The 19994-nt window shown below is 37.5% G+C and overlaps 1 protein-coding gene across 1 annotated transcript in view; it reads right to left on the bottom strand.

Annotated features, from left to right (window-relative positions):
- Positions 1-19994, bottom strand: part of Mgat4d (MGAT4 family member D) — a 48673-nt gene that overhangs the window by 19456 nt on the left and 9223 nt on the right. Inside the window, exons 2-7 of the mRNA XM_027926548.2 lie at positions 14053-14211; positions 11024-11158; positions 7531-7664; positions 3850-3896; positions 2091-2198; positions 1412-1487 (exon numbers count right to left, since the gene is read on the bottom strand). Coding sequence (XP_027782349.2) covers positions 1412-1487; positions 2091-2198; positions 3850-3896; positions 7531-7664; positions 11024-11158; positions 14053-14211 — 659 coding nt within the window. The remainder of the gene's footprint in view (positions 1-1411; positions 1488-2090; positions 2199-3849; positions 3897-7530; positions 7665-11023; positions 11159-14052; positions 14212-19994) is intronic.

The raw sequence follows: 19994 nt of genomic DNA, 5'->3' as shown, positions 1-19994 counted from the left end.
TGGGGATATTGCTTCGAAGTCCAGTACCCCTAAGTTCAATCCTCAGTCCCCTCCTCCAACAAAATAAGAGAGGGGTGGAGATGGAAATGAGAGTTTTCTTTTTCACTCAATATTTACTATACACAATCCATAGACCAAAATTGCCCTCAAAATGTTCAGAAAAACGTGGAACTCCTCAGGCACACTAACCAGGGCACAAAATAGAGTTGTTTTTCAGACTGGAACGAGAACACTGACTGATCTTATGTTTCTATTACATTGCCACCAGATGGGTATCAAAAGGGATTTTTTTTTTCAGTAAAAGATTTTGTTTTGGGCCCTTGTATCTCTCCAAAGATATTCTGGCCCTACTCTCCAAAGATATTCTGAAAATAATTTTGACAAGTGCATATTGTTTACATAATTCTACTGGGAATCATAGCGTTACCATTCAGTGATGTGCAAGGACTGAGAGGGTACACACGATGTATGTTGATTTTTACCAATATAATAAGGAACTACAGAACTGTGCGACTCTCAAAGTGTGCGGTATACAATGTCTGACATAACACAAGTGCTCAGGGCTGGGGTTGTGGCTCAGTTGTATAGTGCTTGTCTAGCACATGTGAGGTACTGGATTCAATCCTCAGCATCACATAAATAAAATAAAGTTACATAAAAAAAGAGTATCTCATGCGTATTAAAAAAAGTGCTCAACATATATTTGCTGAGTATAGTAAAATTGTGGGCAGAGAAATATAGGCAGAGTAATTTCTATTTTCCCCCCAATTTTATATTTTCTCTTTAGTTTCATTCAGGTAACTCTAATTTCCTCTGTTACAGTGAACCCGGCAAGAATGTTAATATAGAAACAATTCAAGCTTCATTTTGGCATTTGGATATAATGATATATTCTATTTTCTGGGTACAAACTAAGGTGGAGGAACACAATTGAGGAAATGTTTAGTTAGCTTTTTTACTGTTGTGACTAAATGAAGAGGAAGAGTTTATTTGAGGGCTCATAATTTCAGAGGTCTTAGTCCATAGAAGGCTAGCTCCATTCCTCAGGGCTCAAGGTGAGGCTGAACTTCATGGTGGAAGAGTGTGGTGGAGGAAAGCAGCTCACATCAAGGAAACAGAGAAAGAGGTCTCCACTGGCCAGATATATACCCCAACACCATGCCCCAATTCCCACCTCCTCCAGCCACACCCTACCACTTCAGTTACCACCCAGTTAATCCCATAAGGGGACTGATTCACTGATTGGGTTAAGACTCTTATAACTCAATCATTTCTTCTCTGAACCTTCTTGCATTGTCTCATACATGAGCTTTTGGGGGACACCTCATATCCAAACCATAACAGGAAGAAAGGATTTAAAAGAAGGAAGGAGAAAATAGTATTTTCAATTACATATATACCAAGTTCTCACCTGTAAATAATACATGGCCTTGGATTGGGCATACAGCATCAATATACAAAAATCCAATACTTGTTTCATGTGCCAACTAAAGATAAGCAATAAAATCTGTTAATGTTTGTCATTATTATTTAATTTAAAAACATGTTTCAGTAATCCAAAACATTTTTTTTTATAGTTTACTCACTGCACAGTAGCAATATTAAATAAAAGTGGACAAGTTCATACTAAAACTTACACTAGAAACCTCCCATCTTTATTCAATGGGAAGTACCTGCCATTGCTAAACTAGGCTAAACATTACCTATGTAATTATTTCATTTTGTTACATTTTGATCTATGTAATAAAATTAATATTCTTTCTGATATGCCTCATTTATAGGAAATTATAAAAAAATATCTTTACAGGGGATGGGGATGTGGCTCAAGCGGTAACGCGCTCTCCTGGCATGCGCAGGGTGCTGGGTTCCATCCTCAGCACCGCATAAAAATAAAATAAAGATGTTGTGTCCACCGAAAACTGAAAAATAATTAAATTATTTTAAAAATTCTCTCTCTTAAAAAAAAAAAACCTTACGGTAATTTGACACTACACTAGATACTGATATGAAGAACGATTTGCAATTCCATTCTCGCCCTTTGGGATCTCATAGTCAAATCTGAAAAGATGGACAACGTGTATGTATCATACCTCTTACGCTCTGAGACAGTTGGCCGCTGGGTATGTAACCTATCTGGGTATAAAAAGGCTGGTACTGAAATGACCTCTAGGGATCCAGATTTCACTTGCCTTCTGAATCTGTAAATGTAAGTAAATGGTGGCTTATAATTGAATATATACTGAATTGACCAAAATAACATAAATACTTTGATATAACTTCTTTATACATAGCTACGTAATATTTTCTTTTGAATTATTTTACTTATTGATATATGTTACCACATCATGTAACCACTACTGAAAGTATTCATTTTAAAAGTTCATGACAGATTGAAACATTAAGATATATGATATAAAATTCATTTCCTCATAAAAATTACAAGAACTTTGAAATTTTTAGGTTATGATCAGAGAAATCCTCACACACTTGACAAGGGAACTAATATCTTATGATAATAAAGTAGTTTCAACTAAGCAATAACACCACATCATTTTTAAATGCATAACTTTGAAATGAGTAAGAGTCCTACTGAATAGCAATGTGACCCCTGGAACCAGACTACCACAGCACGGGAGGGTTAAGTCTCACTCTTGTCCATAACTCCTTGGAAAACTATGATTACATTTAAAAGTTAATATTGATAGACTAATAAGGACATCACTAAAATACATAAACTCCTTCTCACTGAAGCTTTAACCATGGAGAGAAAGGATAGAAGACCAGATAGAACATTTTAAATGGTCTTCTGTTAGAGACAGATAATATGCTTTTAAATAGGATTTAAATTTAGGCATTAGTTTTTATTAATATGTTAAAGTTTCAAGAAAATGTTTGTGTTTTACTTCCTGAAAATTTAAATAAAGTAGGACAAAGTTTTATATGCGTGATCTCAATATGCTCAATCAGCTCAATGACTACCTTCTTGAAAAAGTGTTCAACATCCACGGGTGTCATGTTAATTCGTAACAATACAATTCCTACTAAAGTCCTTCCTTTGTTTTTTTTTTTTCTTTTACTGGTACTGGGAATTGAACCCAGAGGTGATCTTCCACTGAGCTACATCTCCAGCCCCTTTTTCATTTTTATTTTGAGATAGGGTCTTGTTAAATTGCCCAGGCTGGCCTCGAAGTTACAATTCTCCTGCCTCAGCCTCCTGAGTCTCTGAGATTACAGGTATGTATCTATAATCAAGAAGTTTCAAAATTATTCTTTTTTTTTCTTGTACCAGGCATTTTACCACTGAGCCATATACCCAGTATTTTTTATGTAGTTTTTTTATTTTGAAACAAGGTCTTGCTAAATTGCTCAAGGCCTTACTAAGTTGCTGAGACTGGCTTTGGATCCTCCTGCCTCAGCCTTCCAAGCCCCTGGGATTACAGGCATGCACCACTGTGCCCAGCTCAAAGTCCGTCTTAATAATATCATAATGATTCATCAGTATGTTCCAATGATTGTAAGCAGAAGAGGTGAAGTAATTTCATGCCGTGAGAAATATAAGAGTGTTTTGAACACAATTTAGTTTCTCTTGGGGGCAACCAATTTCATGAAGGCTAATATCATCACAACTATTGCATGAAAAAAATTGAATTCCAGTAAGCAAATAAACTATAAAATTGGAGCAAATCATCAGCTATCCTTTATCCCAGGTTAGGAATAATAGCAGATTCTTTATGCACAATTCCATTCACTCAAAAGAATGTGATAAATAATAATACAATCAGACAGAAAAAAAACAGTATTATAGAGAAATGAATCTGGCTAATTTAAAATTTATAAGACAATACTTACCTTTTCATAATCATGTCAACAACAGACTTTAAATAATCTTCATTACTCTAAAAGTAAGAAAAAAAATGTAAGTTTAAGTATGCCTCAGTTGTATTAACTTTTTTATTTTATTTTATTTTTTGTATCAGGGATAGAACTCAGGGGCACTCGACCACTGAGCCACAACCCCAGCCCTATTTTTTGTATTTTTTTTTACAGACAGGGTCTCACTGAGTTGCCTAGTACCTTGCTGCTGCTGAGGCTGGCTTTGAACTCTTGATCCTCCTGACTCAGCCTCCTGAGCTGCTAGGATTGCAGAACTGCACCACTGTATCCGGCCTCATACAACATTTTTTGCTACAAGTAAATTTAATTTATGTGTGGAATGTTATTATTTCCTGATAATTTCTAGGTTTTTACACTTTCTTTAAGAGAACTAAAAATAAACAATTTTCTTTAAAAGCTTTGACTTCAATGTAGAAAATATTTTATTCTTCTCCTTTGCCATGGTAAGATATTATAATCTATTTGTACACATAAAAATCAGGATAACAATTTTATGTATCTAGAGCCAGGTGCAGTGGCCCATGTCTGTAATACCAGCAACTTGGAGGTTGAGGCAGGAGGATCACAAGTTCAAAGCCAACCTCAGGAATTTAGCAAGGCTGTAAGAAACTTAATGAGACCATGCCTCAAAAAAAAAAAATTAAAAAGGGTATGGCTCTATAACTAAGCATCCCTTGGTTCATTTCCTGGAAACACCCCCCTCCCCCACTGCCTGCCAAAATAAAATCTCATGTATGTACTTAAAAATGTTGTGGTAATCTTAGAACAACTTATTGCAAAGAACTTCTCTTTGGGGAAAACCCTTCATTTTATGTGTATTAGCTGACAGTAAACTTGCTTTAAAATTACCCTACATTGCACTGGGGATATAGCTCAGTTGGTAGAGTGCTTGTCTTGCATGCATAAGACCCTGGGTTTGATCCCCAGCACCACACACACACACACACACACACACACACACACACACATTTTTCCAGACAGTATTACTTAATTCTCAAATTTCTTTCTGTGAATAAACTTTGTGCACCTGCCCTTCAAACATCAGAATAGATGACAGATCATTTGTGAAAAGCTTTTGATGGTTTACCCTCTCAGATGATTAAAAAAAAGGAAAAAATTTTCGCATTTACAAGATGTGACCTCAGGATCCATAAACATATCCAATATAAAATTCTGAAAGTATTCTGATGACAGAATGACAGTTCTGTTGTCAAACTGGAGTACTCTGAAAGGCAACTCTGAAAGTATGTAACTGGGTTGTTTGAAAATATCAGACATGATATAATATTTGAATTTCTTATCATAATCATAATCAAATCAATAACTATTTGTCATGCACTGAAACAACATTATAATTTAAACCAGGCATCAAAGTTATACTTCTTAAGCCTTCTACATTCTACTTTAAAATTAATTCCCCAATATCTTATTAGTCTACACATTTTACACAGATGTGCCTTGTGTATATGTTATGTTTACATCTAAAAATGTTCCCCAAAGGCTTATATGCCAAAGGCTTGGTCCCACCATGTGGTGCTACTGGAAGATGGTTTATAAAAGGTGAAGTCTAGCTAGGTGTGGTGCTGCATGCCTGTAATAACAGCAGCTCAGGAGGCTGGGACAGGAGGATCACAATTTGGAGACCAGTCTCAGCAATTTAGCAAGGCCCTAAGCAACTTAGCAAAATCCTGTCTCAAATTTTTTTTTTTAAAAAAAAGGCAGATGCTTGGGATGTGGCTCACTAGTTAAGCATCCCTAGGTTCAATCCCTGATACCAAAAAAAAAATGGGTCTAGTAAAAGGAAATTAGGTCATTAGAGGGTGTGCTCTTAAAGGAGATATTGGAGCTCCTTCCCTTTTGTCTCTCTGCTCCCTGGATATCCTGAGGTGAGCAGTTTTGTCCACCATGTGTTCCCACCATGAAGTACTGTGCTACCACAGGCCCAAAGGCCACATGGCCAAGCCTCCATGGACTGAAACCTATGACACTAAGCCAACCTAAACTTTTCCTCCTTTTAAGTTCATTGTCTTCGGTATTTTGTCACGGTAACAGAAGGCTGACTTGACATGGTATGCTTCCAATAGTAAGAAATTAAATTAGAACAAACTAGAATGACTATTTAATCTTTGACTTCTATTTTCCTAATAATTCTTCATTGCTTGTTTTGTTTATAGGTTCTTATTTTTCTACATATAAATACATCTTTATTATAGGAAATTCAAACAACAAAGGGAATAACAAAGGAAGAATAACAAAGATTCCTCTCTTAGCTTTCAAATAAAACTAATATTAATATCTTGGAGACCATTATTCTAAAGTTTGCTCAATTCTTTTTCTTCTATATATATCTGCTCTATCTATATGTCCTTTTTCTTCTTCCTTCTCGTTTTCATAGATAACATTAATTTCATGTGATGTTTTTCAACTTTTTTAACTCAGCAATATAATATGGACATGATTCTGTATCTGTGTGTATAGATTTTCAGTCTCCTTTCAATGGCTGGCTACAGAGTATCACATTATAAAAATATATAACAAAGTGTTTAATCATCCTGTTAATGATAGGTATTTGTGGTATAAGTCAATATTATGCTTTTATAAAGCAATGATACACTTACTCTGTACCATGCACTAAGTATAGGTTCATTAAATATATTAGCTAATCTTGTCCCCAAACACACTTACCAAATAGATAATATTATCACCTTGATTTTACAGATAAGGAGAGTGAGGCACAAAGAAGTTAAGTAAGTTGTTCACCTTCAGGAGCCAGGCATTGGAACCTCAGCAATGCAGATCTAGATTCTGCACCCTCAACTATCATGTGATCTTGCTGTATTTTTATTGTGTTAAATACCTGCCTGATTATTTCCTAAGGATAAGTTCCCAGAGTCTGGATTTCTGAGACAAAGGATATATACATTTTAATTATGAATCATGTCAAATTTCTCTCCAAAAAGTCTTATGGCATTAATATTTCTACAGTACTTTATGGTTTGACTCAAATTTTCAAAATGGTACAGTGATTATTAAGCTGGCAGTAGGTACAAATTTATAGCCATTGGGGAGACCAAAATTTAAATCTGCTGTATTAATCACCAGGTAAATTACTTAGTTTCTTTAAGCTCAGTTCACTATAAGGCTGAGACATGATGGCGATATCTACTTTACACTGATGTAATGCAGGCTGTAAGTCATGTCTAGAAAAATCGGCCACAATTCCTCAGTGTAGAAGGAGTCTTTCAATTAATGGTAATTACTGTTACTTAATATAAATTATCTCTGGATCCATATACCAACCTTTCATTGAATTACTGAAGCATCAATTTTAATATTCTGTTTGTAAATATCATTTCTGTGTCTTATAGTATGCCTGGACCCCATATCAAATGCAATGAAAATTCAGTGACCTTATGTCTCTCACATTAAGCCATTATGTCGTCTTTTTAGATTTATATATTTAATTCTTCTTAGTTGTGCCAAGCAAGGATTAAATATATCGGCTGCAATCCCCAAAAGGCATCTACGTTTGTTTTTGGTTTTTGGTTTGTTTTGATTAAAGGAAGAAAGTGGCACCATGATTACAACTGAGAAAGGCAACTTGGAGACTTTAGGGTGAGAGTTTTTCATACATACATCTGCAATAGAGACAATCACCACGGAGTCCTTCTCTTCTGAAGGTGTCATCCTAGTCATGATGGAGTTCAGAGTTTGCTTCAGGTAACTATGTGCTCCTCTGTTAACTGTGGAAATACCTAGAGCAAAGGTAACTACAGACAAAGGATTAGGAGGCTTAAACCACAGAGCAAACATAATTTAGCATTAATTCTGTGCTCATTTCTATGCTTGGGTTAGTCTTGCAGCTACAATATTTGAAACCATATTACAAAACTAATTCAGACTATATTAATTTTATCACATTTTTTCATTTTCTGTTGGAGGAATTTCTGTTGGAGACTCCATGATGTTCTTATGTTGATGTTCTTATGTCTTATGATATAGTGAGAATAAAATCAAACTCTTCCCATTTGTTAATAGCTTTCACCTAACTCACAATGGCTGATTTCTCTACTCTTCTTCCTAGGGACACACTGGAACCCCCCAAACAGGAAAAAAGTGCCGTGAAATATTTTCATCTGTGAAAAAAAAAAAAAATGTCTGACGTGATTTCTGAATGGTTTGATGGAATGAATCCACGTCCTCAGTGCCTGCCATTTCCTATAATAAGTGCAGCACTGGGGGACAGGCCATGTCTTCCTGGCTGCCCCTGTATCCTGCTGCATGAGGGCAGGCCACACATGCAGCCTCTCCACTTCCCTTTCCCAACTGGAAGGTGGAGGAGGCCCTCAGGAATGGCTAGGTGAGGCCCTCAGAAGATCCTCTTTATAGAAGGCAGAGATAAAACTGAAAAAAAAAAATAGTGAAAACAATCATTTCCGGATTCTGGCAGATAACAAACTGAGAAATGTTTAGTTAAGAAAAACTAACTTTGGTAACAACAGGAGGAGTCGTTATTTCACTGATTACTTTTTTTTATTTTTTTGTACCAGGGATTGAACTCAAGGGCACTTGGCCACTGAGCCACATCCCTATTCCTATTTTGTATTTTATTTAGAGACAGGGTCTCACTGAGTTGCTCAGCGCCTCACTTTTGCTGCATCTGGCTTTGAACTCTCAGTCCTCCTGCCTCAGCCTTATAGGCATGTGCTGCCTGCCCAGCTCCAGTGATTACTTTTGAGTCTGGACACGTTTTCATATGTTTGTTGGCCTTTAGATTCCTGTTCTGAGAAATCCCTGTTTAAGCCCTTACCCATTTCTCTACTGAGGTATCTGCGTTTTAAAAATTGACGGATGGACGCTCTTTACAGATTCTGAATATGACCCTTTTGTCAGTTATGTGTGTTATAAATATCATCTTACACTCTGGAGTCCCTTTTCAATGTTTTGCCTCTTGATGGAGAGAAATTCTTCATTTTTATGAAGTACAATGTAGCAATGATTTTCTTCATAGTTCACACTTTGGGGCTCTTATTTAGAAACCTTTGCTTATCTTCAAGTCATGAAGACATTCTCCTGAGTTATCTTCTAGATGACTTATTGTTTGCCTTTCAGATTTGGAAATATGATTCAGCTACAGTTGATTTTCACGGACGCTGTGAGGCAGGAATGAAGCGGAGGGGTCTACCATCTATGTATTTTGGGGAAAGGCTTCCCAAGCCTTAGAGGGAAAAAACAATTTTGTGTTTTTGTGTTATTTTGATTTGTTTTGTTTTGTTATTGCTGGGGACCAAATCCAGGGCCTCACCCATGCTGGAAATCCCTCAGCCACTAAGCTATACCTCCCGTGCTCCTAGGTACATTTTAAATGCTATATTCAAAATATTCCCAGATTGAAGTTAAAGAGTTTGATAAGTATGAACTCAAAAAGCTCTTTAATCTCTCTAAACTTCATCTTTCTCAGGTGTGAAAAGGAAGACGGCAATAATCATCTGGATGACTGCATTGGACAGTACAGATTCAGTGGAATAATCAGAGAAAGCACAGAACTTAGCATGGGGGACACAGAAGGAACCCATCAGATGTTGAACAACACCACGTGGCATCCTAATCCTAACACAGAGGCTTGGATCACATGTCAGAGGCATGTGACACAGAGCCGGCCTGATCTCAAGGAGCTGTCTAGAGCAAAAGGGTTGGCAAATCTGTTCTGTGAAGAGTCACTCAACATATTAGACTCTTGGGACAAGCCATGTCCCAAGACTCAGGTGTTACAGGCTTAATTCTCTGCCCCTGGTAGTCTTGGGAGGTGATAGAACCTTTAAGAGGTAGAGCCTAGCAGGAGGCTTTGCAGTCACGGGGGTGTGCTCTTGAACAGGATATTAGACTCCCATCCCTTGCTGTCTCCCTCTTTGATTCCTGGCTGCCATGAGGTGAGAAGTTTGTTCCACCATATGTTCTTGTCCGTGATGTGCTGCCTTGCTGAGAGCCACGGCTGAGTCTGTATGGCCCCTGGCATTTTGCCAACAGTATTGATTGACAGGCGCCTCTGCCTGTCCGCCTCTGCCGCAGTCCGGCTGCAGCAAAATAACCGGGGGGTGACGAATAACTTGTGTACGTTGATACAGCAGGAGTGGAAGCCGTTTATTGCAGGACAGGAGCAGTATTTATACATTCCACACAGCTTATCTAATTAGCATAAACTAGATACATCAGTCAACCAATAAGGAATCTCTACACTTAATGGCTTGCTTTTGTTACTTCTCAAACCACTCCCTCTGGCATTTTGCCAGGCACCATCCAGACTTGTTTACGAACTCTAACATTCCCCTAGCAAAATGCCAGGTGTTATCTTGACTTGTTTACAGACTCCAACACTGCCTCATCACAGACCCTAACAGAATAGGACACAAGACTCTGGACTGCAAGCCAAAACAAAACCTTCCTCTTTTTGATTATCTCAGGTGTTTTGTTACCATAAATGAACACTAACACACTGTCACAAATACCATCATGCTAATCTTGTACAGAAACAGACATAGATAATAAGTTAATGAATGAAAATGGTTATGTTCCTATGAACCTACATGTAAAATCACTCACTCTATGTAAAGTCACTCACTCTCTGAAATGAATGAGATTTGTGAGATGTCAGGCATTCAGAGAGTTGGCCTAATATTTCAGCTTCAACCTCCAGTTTTCTCTTATTATGTATACCTGGTGAATTTGAACTCAGTCTTCAAGACTGAACTCAAACATCACCCCTTCGGTAAAGCTTTTTCTGACCCCAAGAAAGGTAGGGAAATAGGAAGATAACCAGCTAAGAAAAGCTTTTATCAAAACCAGGGAGAACAGATTTGTCAAGCACTTAGCAGAGGTTTTATGTATATTTGATTCATATTGACTTACTTTCAAAGCTTCTGTATTAAGACTGAATTTAAATTCAAATCACTAAACATTTATGGAATTATTTGTCAGACAATATGCTGGTAGTTCAAGTTACTGTCAGATAGACTGGTGGCCTACAAATCAATTTGAGTATGATCGTAATGAATTATATTTTCAAACTTAAACATATATCCCCAAACATCAAAATATTTACATTTAATTTTTCAATTTCAAGTTTTCTTACCATCTCTTTTCCCTTTGCCAATGATTACATCAGGATAGACCCTGGCAACTTTCCTTAGATGTGGAAAAAAGAACTTCAAGGCTTCAAATCTATTAGATGCTGTTTCGTTCTCACTCGGGGTAACCGTTTTCTCATCTAAGAGAAGAAAAATAGTGCTTCTGAGTTAATAGCCACAGGGATATTTCCCCCCATGATACATTTTTAAAAAGGGGATTAGTAAATGAATCCAGATTAATTTAGTATTCAGGAGAAATATACTCTTAAATGAGAATTATCAAAATCAAAATACTATAATGTATAGCTCTAATATTAGTAACTAATATTTATTTTTAAAGTAATGTTTAATTTAAGCCTAGCACAATGAGCTATACCAGAGGCCCATACAACTGTCATTTGCAAATCAAGGAAATAAAACTAAAACCTATTACAAATGATTTCCTCTGTTACTTTGATTCATATCATTTTGTAAAGTTTGTATCTTTATAATTTGTTTTATATAATCCCTTAATGACCCAATTTGTACTATTCATTAGAATTTTCTTCTGTAATTCTGAAAAAAAAATACCTTGGAGACCTCACACAATCCAATTTTAACTGATATACATAATGCAGAAATCAAAGCAGTATGGTATTATATAAAAATAGATATGTAGACTAGTGGAACAGAGTACAGATTCATATACATATAGGTGAGATTTTTTTTTTCTTCTGTTTTGTTTGTTTATTTTGTTTTGTTTTTGCAGTGCTAAGGATTGCCTGCCAGGCAAGTGCTCTGCAACTGAGCTCTGTCTCCAGTCCTGGTTGATTGATTTTGGAATTCAAGTCACTAACATTTATGGAGTTATTTTTTTCTACCAGACAATATGCTGACTTCTGGTAATTCAAATTCAAAGTGCAAAAGCAATCAATGCAAAAAATACAGTTAACAAAAACGTGCTAGAACACTTGGGCATCCATGTGGGGAAAAAAAATATCGAACCTTTGTCTGTACAAATATCACTTCTAAAAATTATCTTTAGAAAAAGTAAAAAACAGGGCTGGAGTTGTGGCTCAGTGGTAAAGCACTTGCCTGGCATGTGTGAGGCCCTGGGTTCAATCCTCAGGACCATATATAAATAAATGAATAAAATAAAAAAGATCCATTTACAACTAAAAAATATTTTTTAAAAAAGTAAAATACAGGGACTTTGATTGTGGCTCAGTGGTAGATGGCTTGCCTATCATATGTGAGGCACTGGGTTCAATTCTCAGCACCACAAACAAATAAATAAATATTTTTTTTTAAAAAGTAAAAGATATGAATGTAAAACATAAAAAATATGAAAATTTTAAAAACAAAATATTCATGACCCTGAGCTATATAAAGAGGTCTTAGATACAATGCAGAACAAATAAATAACTAAACAAATAAAACAGTACACAATAGAAAAAATGATAATTAGTCTTCATCAAAAATTAATATATTAGTCTTCATCAAATATTTGCCCTCTGAAGAACATAATAAAGAAAATGAAAAGACATACCACAGACTGGAAGAAAAAATTTCCAATTCACATATTCATCTGACATATATCTGGCTAATATACAGAATTCTCAAAGCTCAGTGAGAAAACAAACTAGTCAATTTAAAAAAATGGGCAAAAGGATTTGAAAAGATATTTCTTCAAAGAAGATGAATGGCAAAAAAAAAAAATAATAAGTACATGGAAAAATGTTCAACGTCATTAGCTACTGAGGAAATACAACTTAAAACTCAGATCTTCTAACCCTAGCAGGGCTGTAATAAACTGGAGTGACTGAACTCTCATACGTTGCTGTAGAGAATTCAGAATGGCACATGCACTATGGAAAAATCTGGCAGTTTCTTTTCTTTTTGTTTCCAGGGATTGAACCCAGAGGTGCTTAACCACTATGCCACATCCCCAACACTTCTCATTTTTAATTTTGAGACAGGGTCTCACTAAGTTGCTTAGGCTGCCGTTGAACTTGTGATTCTCCTGCTCCCGCCTCCTGAGTCGCCAGGAGTATAGGCATGTGCCATTGCTCTGGCAAGTCTGGCAGTTTCTTACAAAGTAAAGCATGCACTTGCCATATGCTCCATCAGCCTGACTTTTAGGTAATAATCCTAAAAAAATGAAAAGTTATCTTCATAAAAAATGTATGTGAATCTACAGCAACAGTTATTTGTAATAGCTGAAAACTCAGAACACCCTCAATTGGTGAAAGGATAAACAATCTGTTTCCATTGTAAATACACACAATGGAATGCCACCCAGAAGTTAAAAAAAATAATAATAATTAATGATTGGTCTCAAAACAATTGGATGCATGTGTGCTAAGTGAAAGCCTCCCCACTACGTGAGTTCATTTGTATGGCATCTTGGAAAAGACAGTATAGGAACAGAGAACTGATTACTAGTGCCAGGGGTTGAGAATGCGAGGAAGGCTTGACTATCCAGGGGAAGCACAGGACAGGGATTTTTATCTTGCAGAGATGGGAAGCCACTGAAGGTGTCGTCTGCACTTTGGTTAAAGTCAATATAAATAGGTAGGAACAAGACTGAAGAGAAGAGAGAAAAATCAGGAGTATGGGTGATTCAGGTGAGGCGTGAAGGAGCTGACTGGTGTAGTGGAGAGGGCGGGGGGAAAATGCGGGCATACTTGTGAGATGCTCAGGATGAGGAATCAAGAGAACTGTGTGCTGCCTGACTGGGAGTGTGCAAGAGAGAGCAGGTGGGCTCACAGGTGATGCCCAGGTCTACGGCTGCATCTGTGGGGTGGATCCAGGATGGCACAATTCAGAGACAGAAAACAGGAAGAGCATCATCAAGGTAGAGATGAGAGAGCGAATCCGTGATAATCTCTTACCTGATTTCTGTATGTCCCACAATAAAAGAATGCTTACCAGTTCATTGTGTTTAATCAAGGCAAAATGCCCTAAAATCAGAAGGCTTTAAATCAAAATCTCCAAAAAACAAAACCTAAAACCAACAAATCATCATACACAGAAAAAAATAAGCAACACAAACCTAAGCTTCTGGATTCATTGTCTCTCAGTGTAATTTCATACTTCATCTGATTCAAGGCTTTTATCAGCTCCTGACGGTTGTTTTCAGTTTTGTTTTTTAAATGCAGCATAGTTTCCCTAAACTCCAAAACGTGGTTTCTACAACTAATTAATTGATTGTCTGCAAAAAAGCATATTTGCATATATTTATACATGTGGTAATTGTATCATACAAATTTACTGTAATAGCAAAACATATCATGGAAAATATATGAATCTATATTTATCTATCTATAATATATATACACACATAGAGAATGATACATGTTTATTATATGTATACATATGTGGATTTATACAGCATAACACGTGAGTAGATATGTACATATAGAGAAGACAGAAAAGGAAGAACAAAATGTTAGTAATAGGTGGAAATTAGATTCTCAAATATTTTTTGCCTTATTTTTTTGTACTTTTCCTATGTTTTCCAAATTGTGCAGGAATTAGATTTGCATTTAGAAGGGAAAATCCATTGACTCATAAAAAGTACTTTTAAGAATTTATTTGAAAAAATGACCAGGACCGTGTGCACAGAGTTAGCTGGAAGACATTCAACATCGGCAGGCACAGAAGCCTACAGGAGGCAGAGATAGGTTTGCTGGTGAGGGAGGAGGCCTGCTAGGAGCATACAGAGTCCTGGAAACGAAGGAGGAAAGTCAAGTTGATGAGGGAGATCAACTGTTGAATGCATTGAAGGGACAACGGTGACTTGGTGACTTTTGTGATGTGATGTAGGTGAAAGCCGATTTGGAGTAGATTCAGGAGATAACAGAAGAAGATTTAGAGACAGGAAGTTTGGACAGCTCTTTCTAGGAGCTTTGCTATATGAGAAAACAGAAAAATGAGGCAGAAACTAGAATGGGGTGGGGTCAAGAGAGATTTTTTTTTTAAGGTGGAGGAAAATAATAGTCTTGGACACTGATGAATGTGATCCTAGAAACAGGGAGAATTTTACAAGACATGGGAAAGTAGACAAGAGGGGATGGAACCTAGGGGCTGGCTTTCGCCAGATTCAGGGACAGCTGTAGCTGTCACAACAGGACAGAGCCTGGTGAAATGGGCACTTCACGTGGAAGGTGGGCTTTCCCTTGGTGATGGAGCATTTGGAAGCTCTCTTCTTACTGCCTTTATTTCTCAGTGAAATAAGAACCACAGCACAGGCTGAGAGTGAAGGTAGTGAGGAGACACTGGAGGCTTAAGAGAAAGAAGTACTAAATAATGTAGAAAAGGAGGAGGTTGGATGGGACAGGGGTGTGTAATACAATATTGAAGAAGCATTAACTTGAAGTTAGTGTCATGAATTTGAAGTGAAGTCATTTAATGCCTGTTTTACTCCAATTGTATGCAGTCATCGGGATAGCTATTCAGTGTAAAAGAAGAAATAGATTCATGAGAGTGTGATTTATCCAAATGAGTGTGACTGAGAGAAGCCAGGGATGCTCTCTTGAGGGTATATGCCAGGAAACTATGATCATGGTCCATGGAATTTTTTAAAAAGTGAGAATAAAGTAGTAGTGAGGGGCATGAAAAGGTAGAATAATCACAAGATTGTACCTTGGTGTGACAAAGTGTGACTGGCATTAGGGTACTACAGAGGGTGACCCGGAAATTTGGAGATGGTGGTCAGAGATTGGGATGTTTGAAATGGACATTATGAAGCAAGCAGTTATTGCTAACGGCATGGTTAAAATCCTTAAGGAACGAGGGAGAAAGAGAGACCCGTGATTCTGAGTCACACAAGGAGAGAAGGTGGGGTGTCGTCTGATATCATCTGAGTAAATACTGAGGCAGTTGGGGAAGAATGGTGGAGGAAGTTCTGGAAGCAGCAGTGGGAAGGAAAGAGGGCATTTTCCCAACTTTGAGTACAAGTGGTTTAACAGAGAAAACAGCCACCACTTGAGACAGGCCACAGGGGAAGTTGGGTCCCCAGGGAAGGTCCAAGAACAAGATGGCACAGGGAACGTCAGAGAAGAGGATTCGATACAGGCAATTGTAGCACCTGACTGTGAATTCCAGAAAGCACAAGGATTTGGGAGCAATAGGAAGACTTCAGGCATAGAAATAGAAAGCTGGAGGGGCTAAATACACAGCATGTAGAAATTAGAGAGCAGAAAAGTAGAGACTGGGAGAAAGTGTTTAATGAAATCAGCCACAGAAGGCTTAAGGAAAATAAAGTGATGAGACTGAGTGTTGGAAAGAAAGAGGGAAGTGTGTCTTCAGGGACACCAAGAACTCTGCAGTTTATTCTCCCCATCGGTGCAGACTGGGGTGGGGGTCAGAGCTCTAAAGTCCCTGGGATGCCATTTTGCCCCTAGATGATAGGCTGGAAGAGAGAGATCTGACTCCACATGCAGCTCCCAGTGGAATTAGATAGAGTCTGGGAAATGAAGTAAATTTCAGCTGGTTCAATGCTGCCCCCAATAATCTCTGCTCTGAAGGGAAAAGGGAGACCGCTGTTGTAAACTGGGTAGACAATTTGTGGTGTTTGCCCTGGATGCGGAGATAAAAAGTAGCCCAAAGAAGTTAGAGCTATATGCAAAGGGTGAATAGCATGTGTACTCTGTGTGTGTGTGTGTGTGTGTGTGTGTTAGAGTAGATGCTGGAGGAAAGCAGAGGTCTTCCAGAGGAATCGCACTGGAACAACTAGGTTTCCAGCTTCTTTAATAAGCCAGGTACATCACCATCCTGAATAATTCACTGTGGCCTTACAGGGCTGAGGGTAGCATGGAAAAACCACAAGGCTAGATGGACAAGCAATTAGAACGGAAAATTACTGTGATCCAGTAATTTTGTGCACAGATAAGTTATTATTCATATGCAAAAATAACAATGAAAAACCCTCTCATAAATGTAAAGATAACTTACCTCTACCATTCTTTAACAAAATGTACTAAAAAAAATGTTTTCCAAGTAACTGGAAATAAAAAATATTAAATGAGAAAATTGTGGTCTAAAAGGATTAGAGGCACATTTAAATTCATCAGATATATATAGTGACTTAAATATAAATAATTTTTATAAAATGATCACAAGACAAAATAGAAGCAACAGAATTTTTAAAATAAGATCATGCATAATGAAAAGAAAATATATATTTTTAAAACTTTTCCTTTATAATTCTAGATTATAGTAGCAAACAGAAAATAGAAGAAAAAGAGGTAGAAATAAAAATCCTAAATTATTAGATTGAAACAGGCAGAGCTCAAAAACTTTATTTGTATTGTTATTATCCTGATCATTAATAGTTACAGAGATGTAGGAACTGGTAATTATTGGCAATTCTTCTCCCTGGGAGCTGTTCGCTGGTTCCTGGCCTCCACTGGAGATGAGGCTGAGATGGGCCGAGACAAAGCAGAGGCTCCCAGGAAACCCATGGGCATAGAGATTCCATGGAAGGTCTTAAGGATCTCAGAAAAGGGTCCCATGGAGCAAAAGAGGTGGCGATAGTGTTGACTCATTCTCACATGGCTCTCCTCTCTTCTCTCTGTTTCCTGCACTCCTTTTCCAGGTGGTTTCCGCAGTTAAGACAGGATTTGGGAAATACTCCGGCCTACTCAAGCCTCTAGGAAACATTAACAGCCACCCCCTAAGGTTGTCCTTCCATTCCACAGCAGTGGGCTTCTCACTGGATACATGGCCACCCACCTGAAGAGTGTCCATCTCAGAGTCTCTTGCCTATGATTTGGCCACCTGTCTAGGTGGCATCTGATGCGCTGTGGGTGGAACTGGTTTGCACCATCTAGAGCTAGGACAGAGAAGGGGTGTGTCTTTCTCTTCCTCTTCCTCATGTCAATATGGGGGACCTCTATTGGATCCTGCAGATGAATATAGTGCTCAAGATGGACAGGACTCAAAGCCTCCAGTGAAGCTAGAGAAGAGAATCTCCACTCTGACCAGCTATTCCATTCAAGGCATCACTGTCCTGTGTGTGTGTTAACTTTAACACACCTAGACTTGCCTTAGAACTTATTAAAAGGACCTAGGATATGGCCTAGAGAAAATGAGGCAGCCGAGGGGGTGTGTGGATAACAGCTTCTAACCTTGGTTGCTTTCTTAAAATATTTAGACAAATCATTAGAGAATCAATAGAGCGGTCAAAAATTTGTTTTAAATCATATAAAAGGAAAAAAGAATTGGGATCTCATTTCTCCAAGATGAAAATGTTTTAATGTTTTGTTTTATATCACCCTGGAATTTTACCTACTTTTATTTCTCACTTTACCATATACATGTCAGATACAATGATATAGGGAAATAGTGCATTAAGGTAGATTATATAGTTCATTTTACAATGAAAAAGTATAATCTATGATGAAAATGAAAACAATTTTTAAAATTTATTTTTAATTGAACAAAATTGACTATATTCATGATATACAACATGTTGTTCTGAAATAGGCACATACTGTGGGATGACTAAATGGGGCTACTTAATATATGCATGACCTCCCATCCTTTTTGTGGGTGTGGTAAGAATACTTTAAAATCTACTCTCATCAATTTTCAAATATACAAAATATTGTTATTAACTATAATCACCAGATCGTACAAAGGAACAATTCTTTGTTAGATAGTCAATACATCAAAACATAAAGAAAACCTGTGAGAGACATTAAGAATCTTAAAAAAATGCTACATCAAAACATATAAAGAAAACCTGTGAGAGACATAAGAATATTTAAAAATGCTACTTCAACTGGTAGAGAAATTAGTTAATGATTTGGGGTGCAATAAAACACTTGGATTTACAATGAATTTCAGATAGACTTTTTAAAAAAAAAAATGAAGGCAAAATATAAAAGTAACAGTGAAGTATTTTTGGGTGGCCTGTGGCAAAAACTGGATACCATCACTCCCTTGCTCAAAGCTCTCCAAAGATTTCTCATCACACTTAGAAAATCTACCAGAGTCTTTAAGTACAGGTTCTGCTCTGGCCTCATTTCCTGCTTTCTCTGCTGAAGTGAGGGACAACAGCTCCTGCCATGCTGGGCTCCTTGCTGAACCTAACCCTCCCCACCCCAGGGCTTTCGCTCCTGCAGTTGTCTGTACAGAGTGCTCATCCCCTGGGTGTGCTGTGGCTACAGCTCCCTAAGTTCATTCAGTTTTCTGCTACAACATTACTGCCTCGGATAAGCCCACCCTGCCTTTCTATGTATAACAGCACCCTTTCTCTCCTCTTGGTCTTCAAAAAAGAAAAAAAAAAAAAAAATGACGACTACAGTTTGGATCTGGAATGTTCCCTGAAGTCTCCTGTGTTGAAGGCTTGATTCCCCAGCTGGTGGCACTGTTGGGAGGTAATGGAAGCTTCAGGAGATGTGGCCTAGTTGGAGGAAGTAGATCACTGGGAGTATGTCTTTGAAGGCATATTTTATCATTGGCATCTGGCATGTTCTCTCCCTCTCTCTCTCTCCCTCTCTAACACTCTCTCTTTCTAATTCTGGCTGCCATAAGGTAAGCAGCTGTCTTCCACCACACCCTTCTGCCATGATGCTTACCGTAGGCCCAAAGCAACGTAACCACAGACCATGGACTGAGTGAAACCTCTGAAAGTATGAGCCAAAATAAATCATTCCTCTTTGTTCTGTTTTATCTTTTTATTTATTTATTTTATTTATATATGACAGCAGAATGCATTATAATTCATATTACCTGTTTTAGATCTTGATGAATTCAATGTTCTCAGGTATTTTGTCACAGTGGCAAAAATCTAACACAATCTCTAGTCATTAGCTGATTTCTTTGTACATATTTACTATTTCATGTCTATCTCCAGAACTCTCTAGAATGTACGCTTGAGAACAGCAAGATTGGGTTATTTTAACTACTAAATTCCCAATGCCTGAAACAGCAAATGGCCTACAGCTCTTATCACACATATATGGTGAATGAATGAAATGAACATAG

The sequence above is a fragment of the Marmota flaviventris genome, chromosome 7, assembly GCF_047511675.1.
Source record: "Marmota flaviventris isolate mMarFla1 chromosome 7, mMarFla1.hap1, whole genome shotgun sequence".
Lineage (NCBI taxonomy): Eukaryota > Metazoa > Chordata > Mammalia > Rodentia > Sciuridae > Marmota > Marmota flaviventris.
The sequence above is the reverse complement of the archived record's forward strand: the minus strand, read 5'-3'. Positions and strand labels throughout refer to the sequence as shown.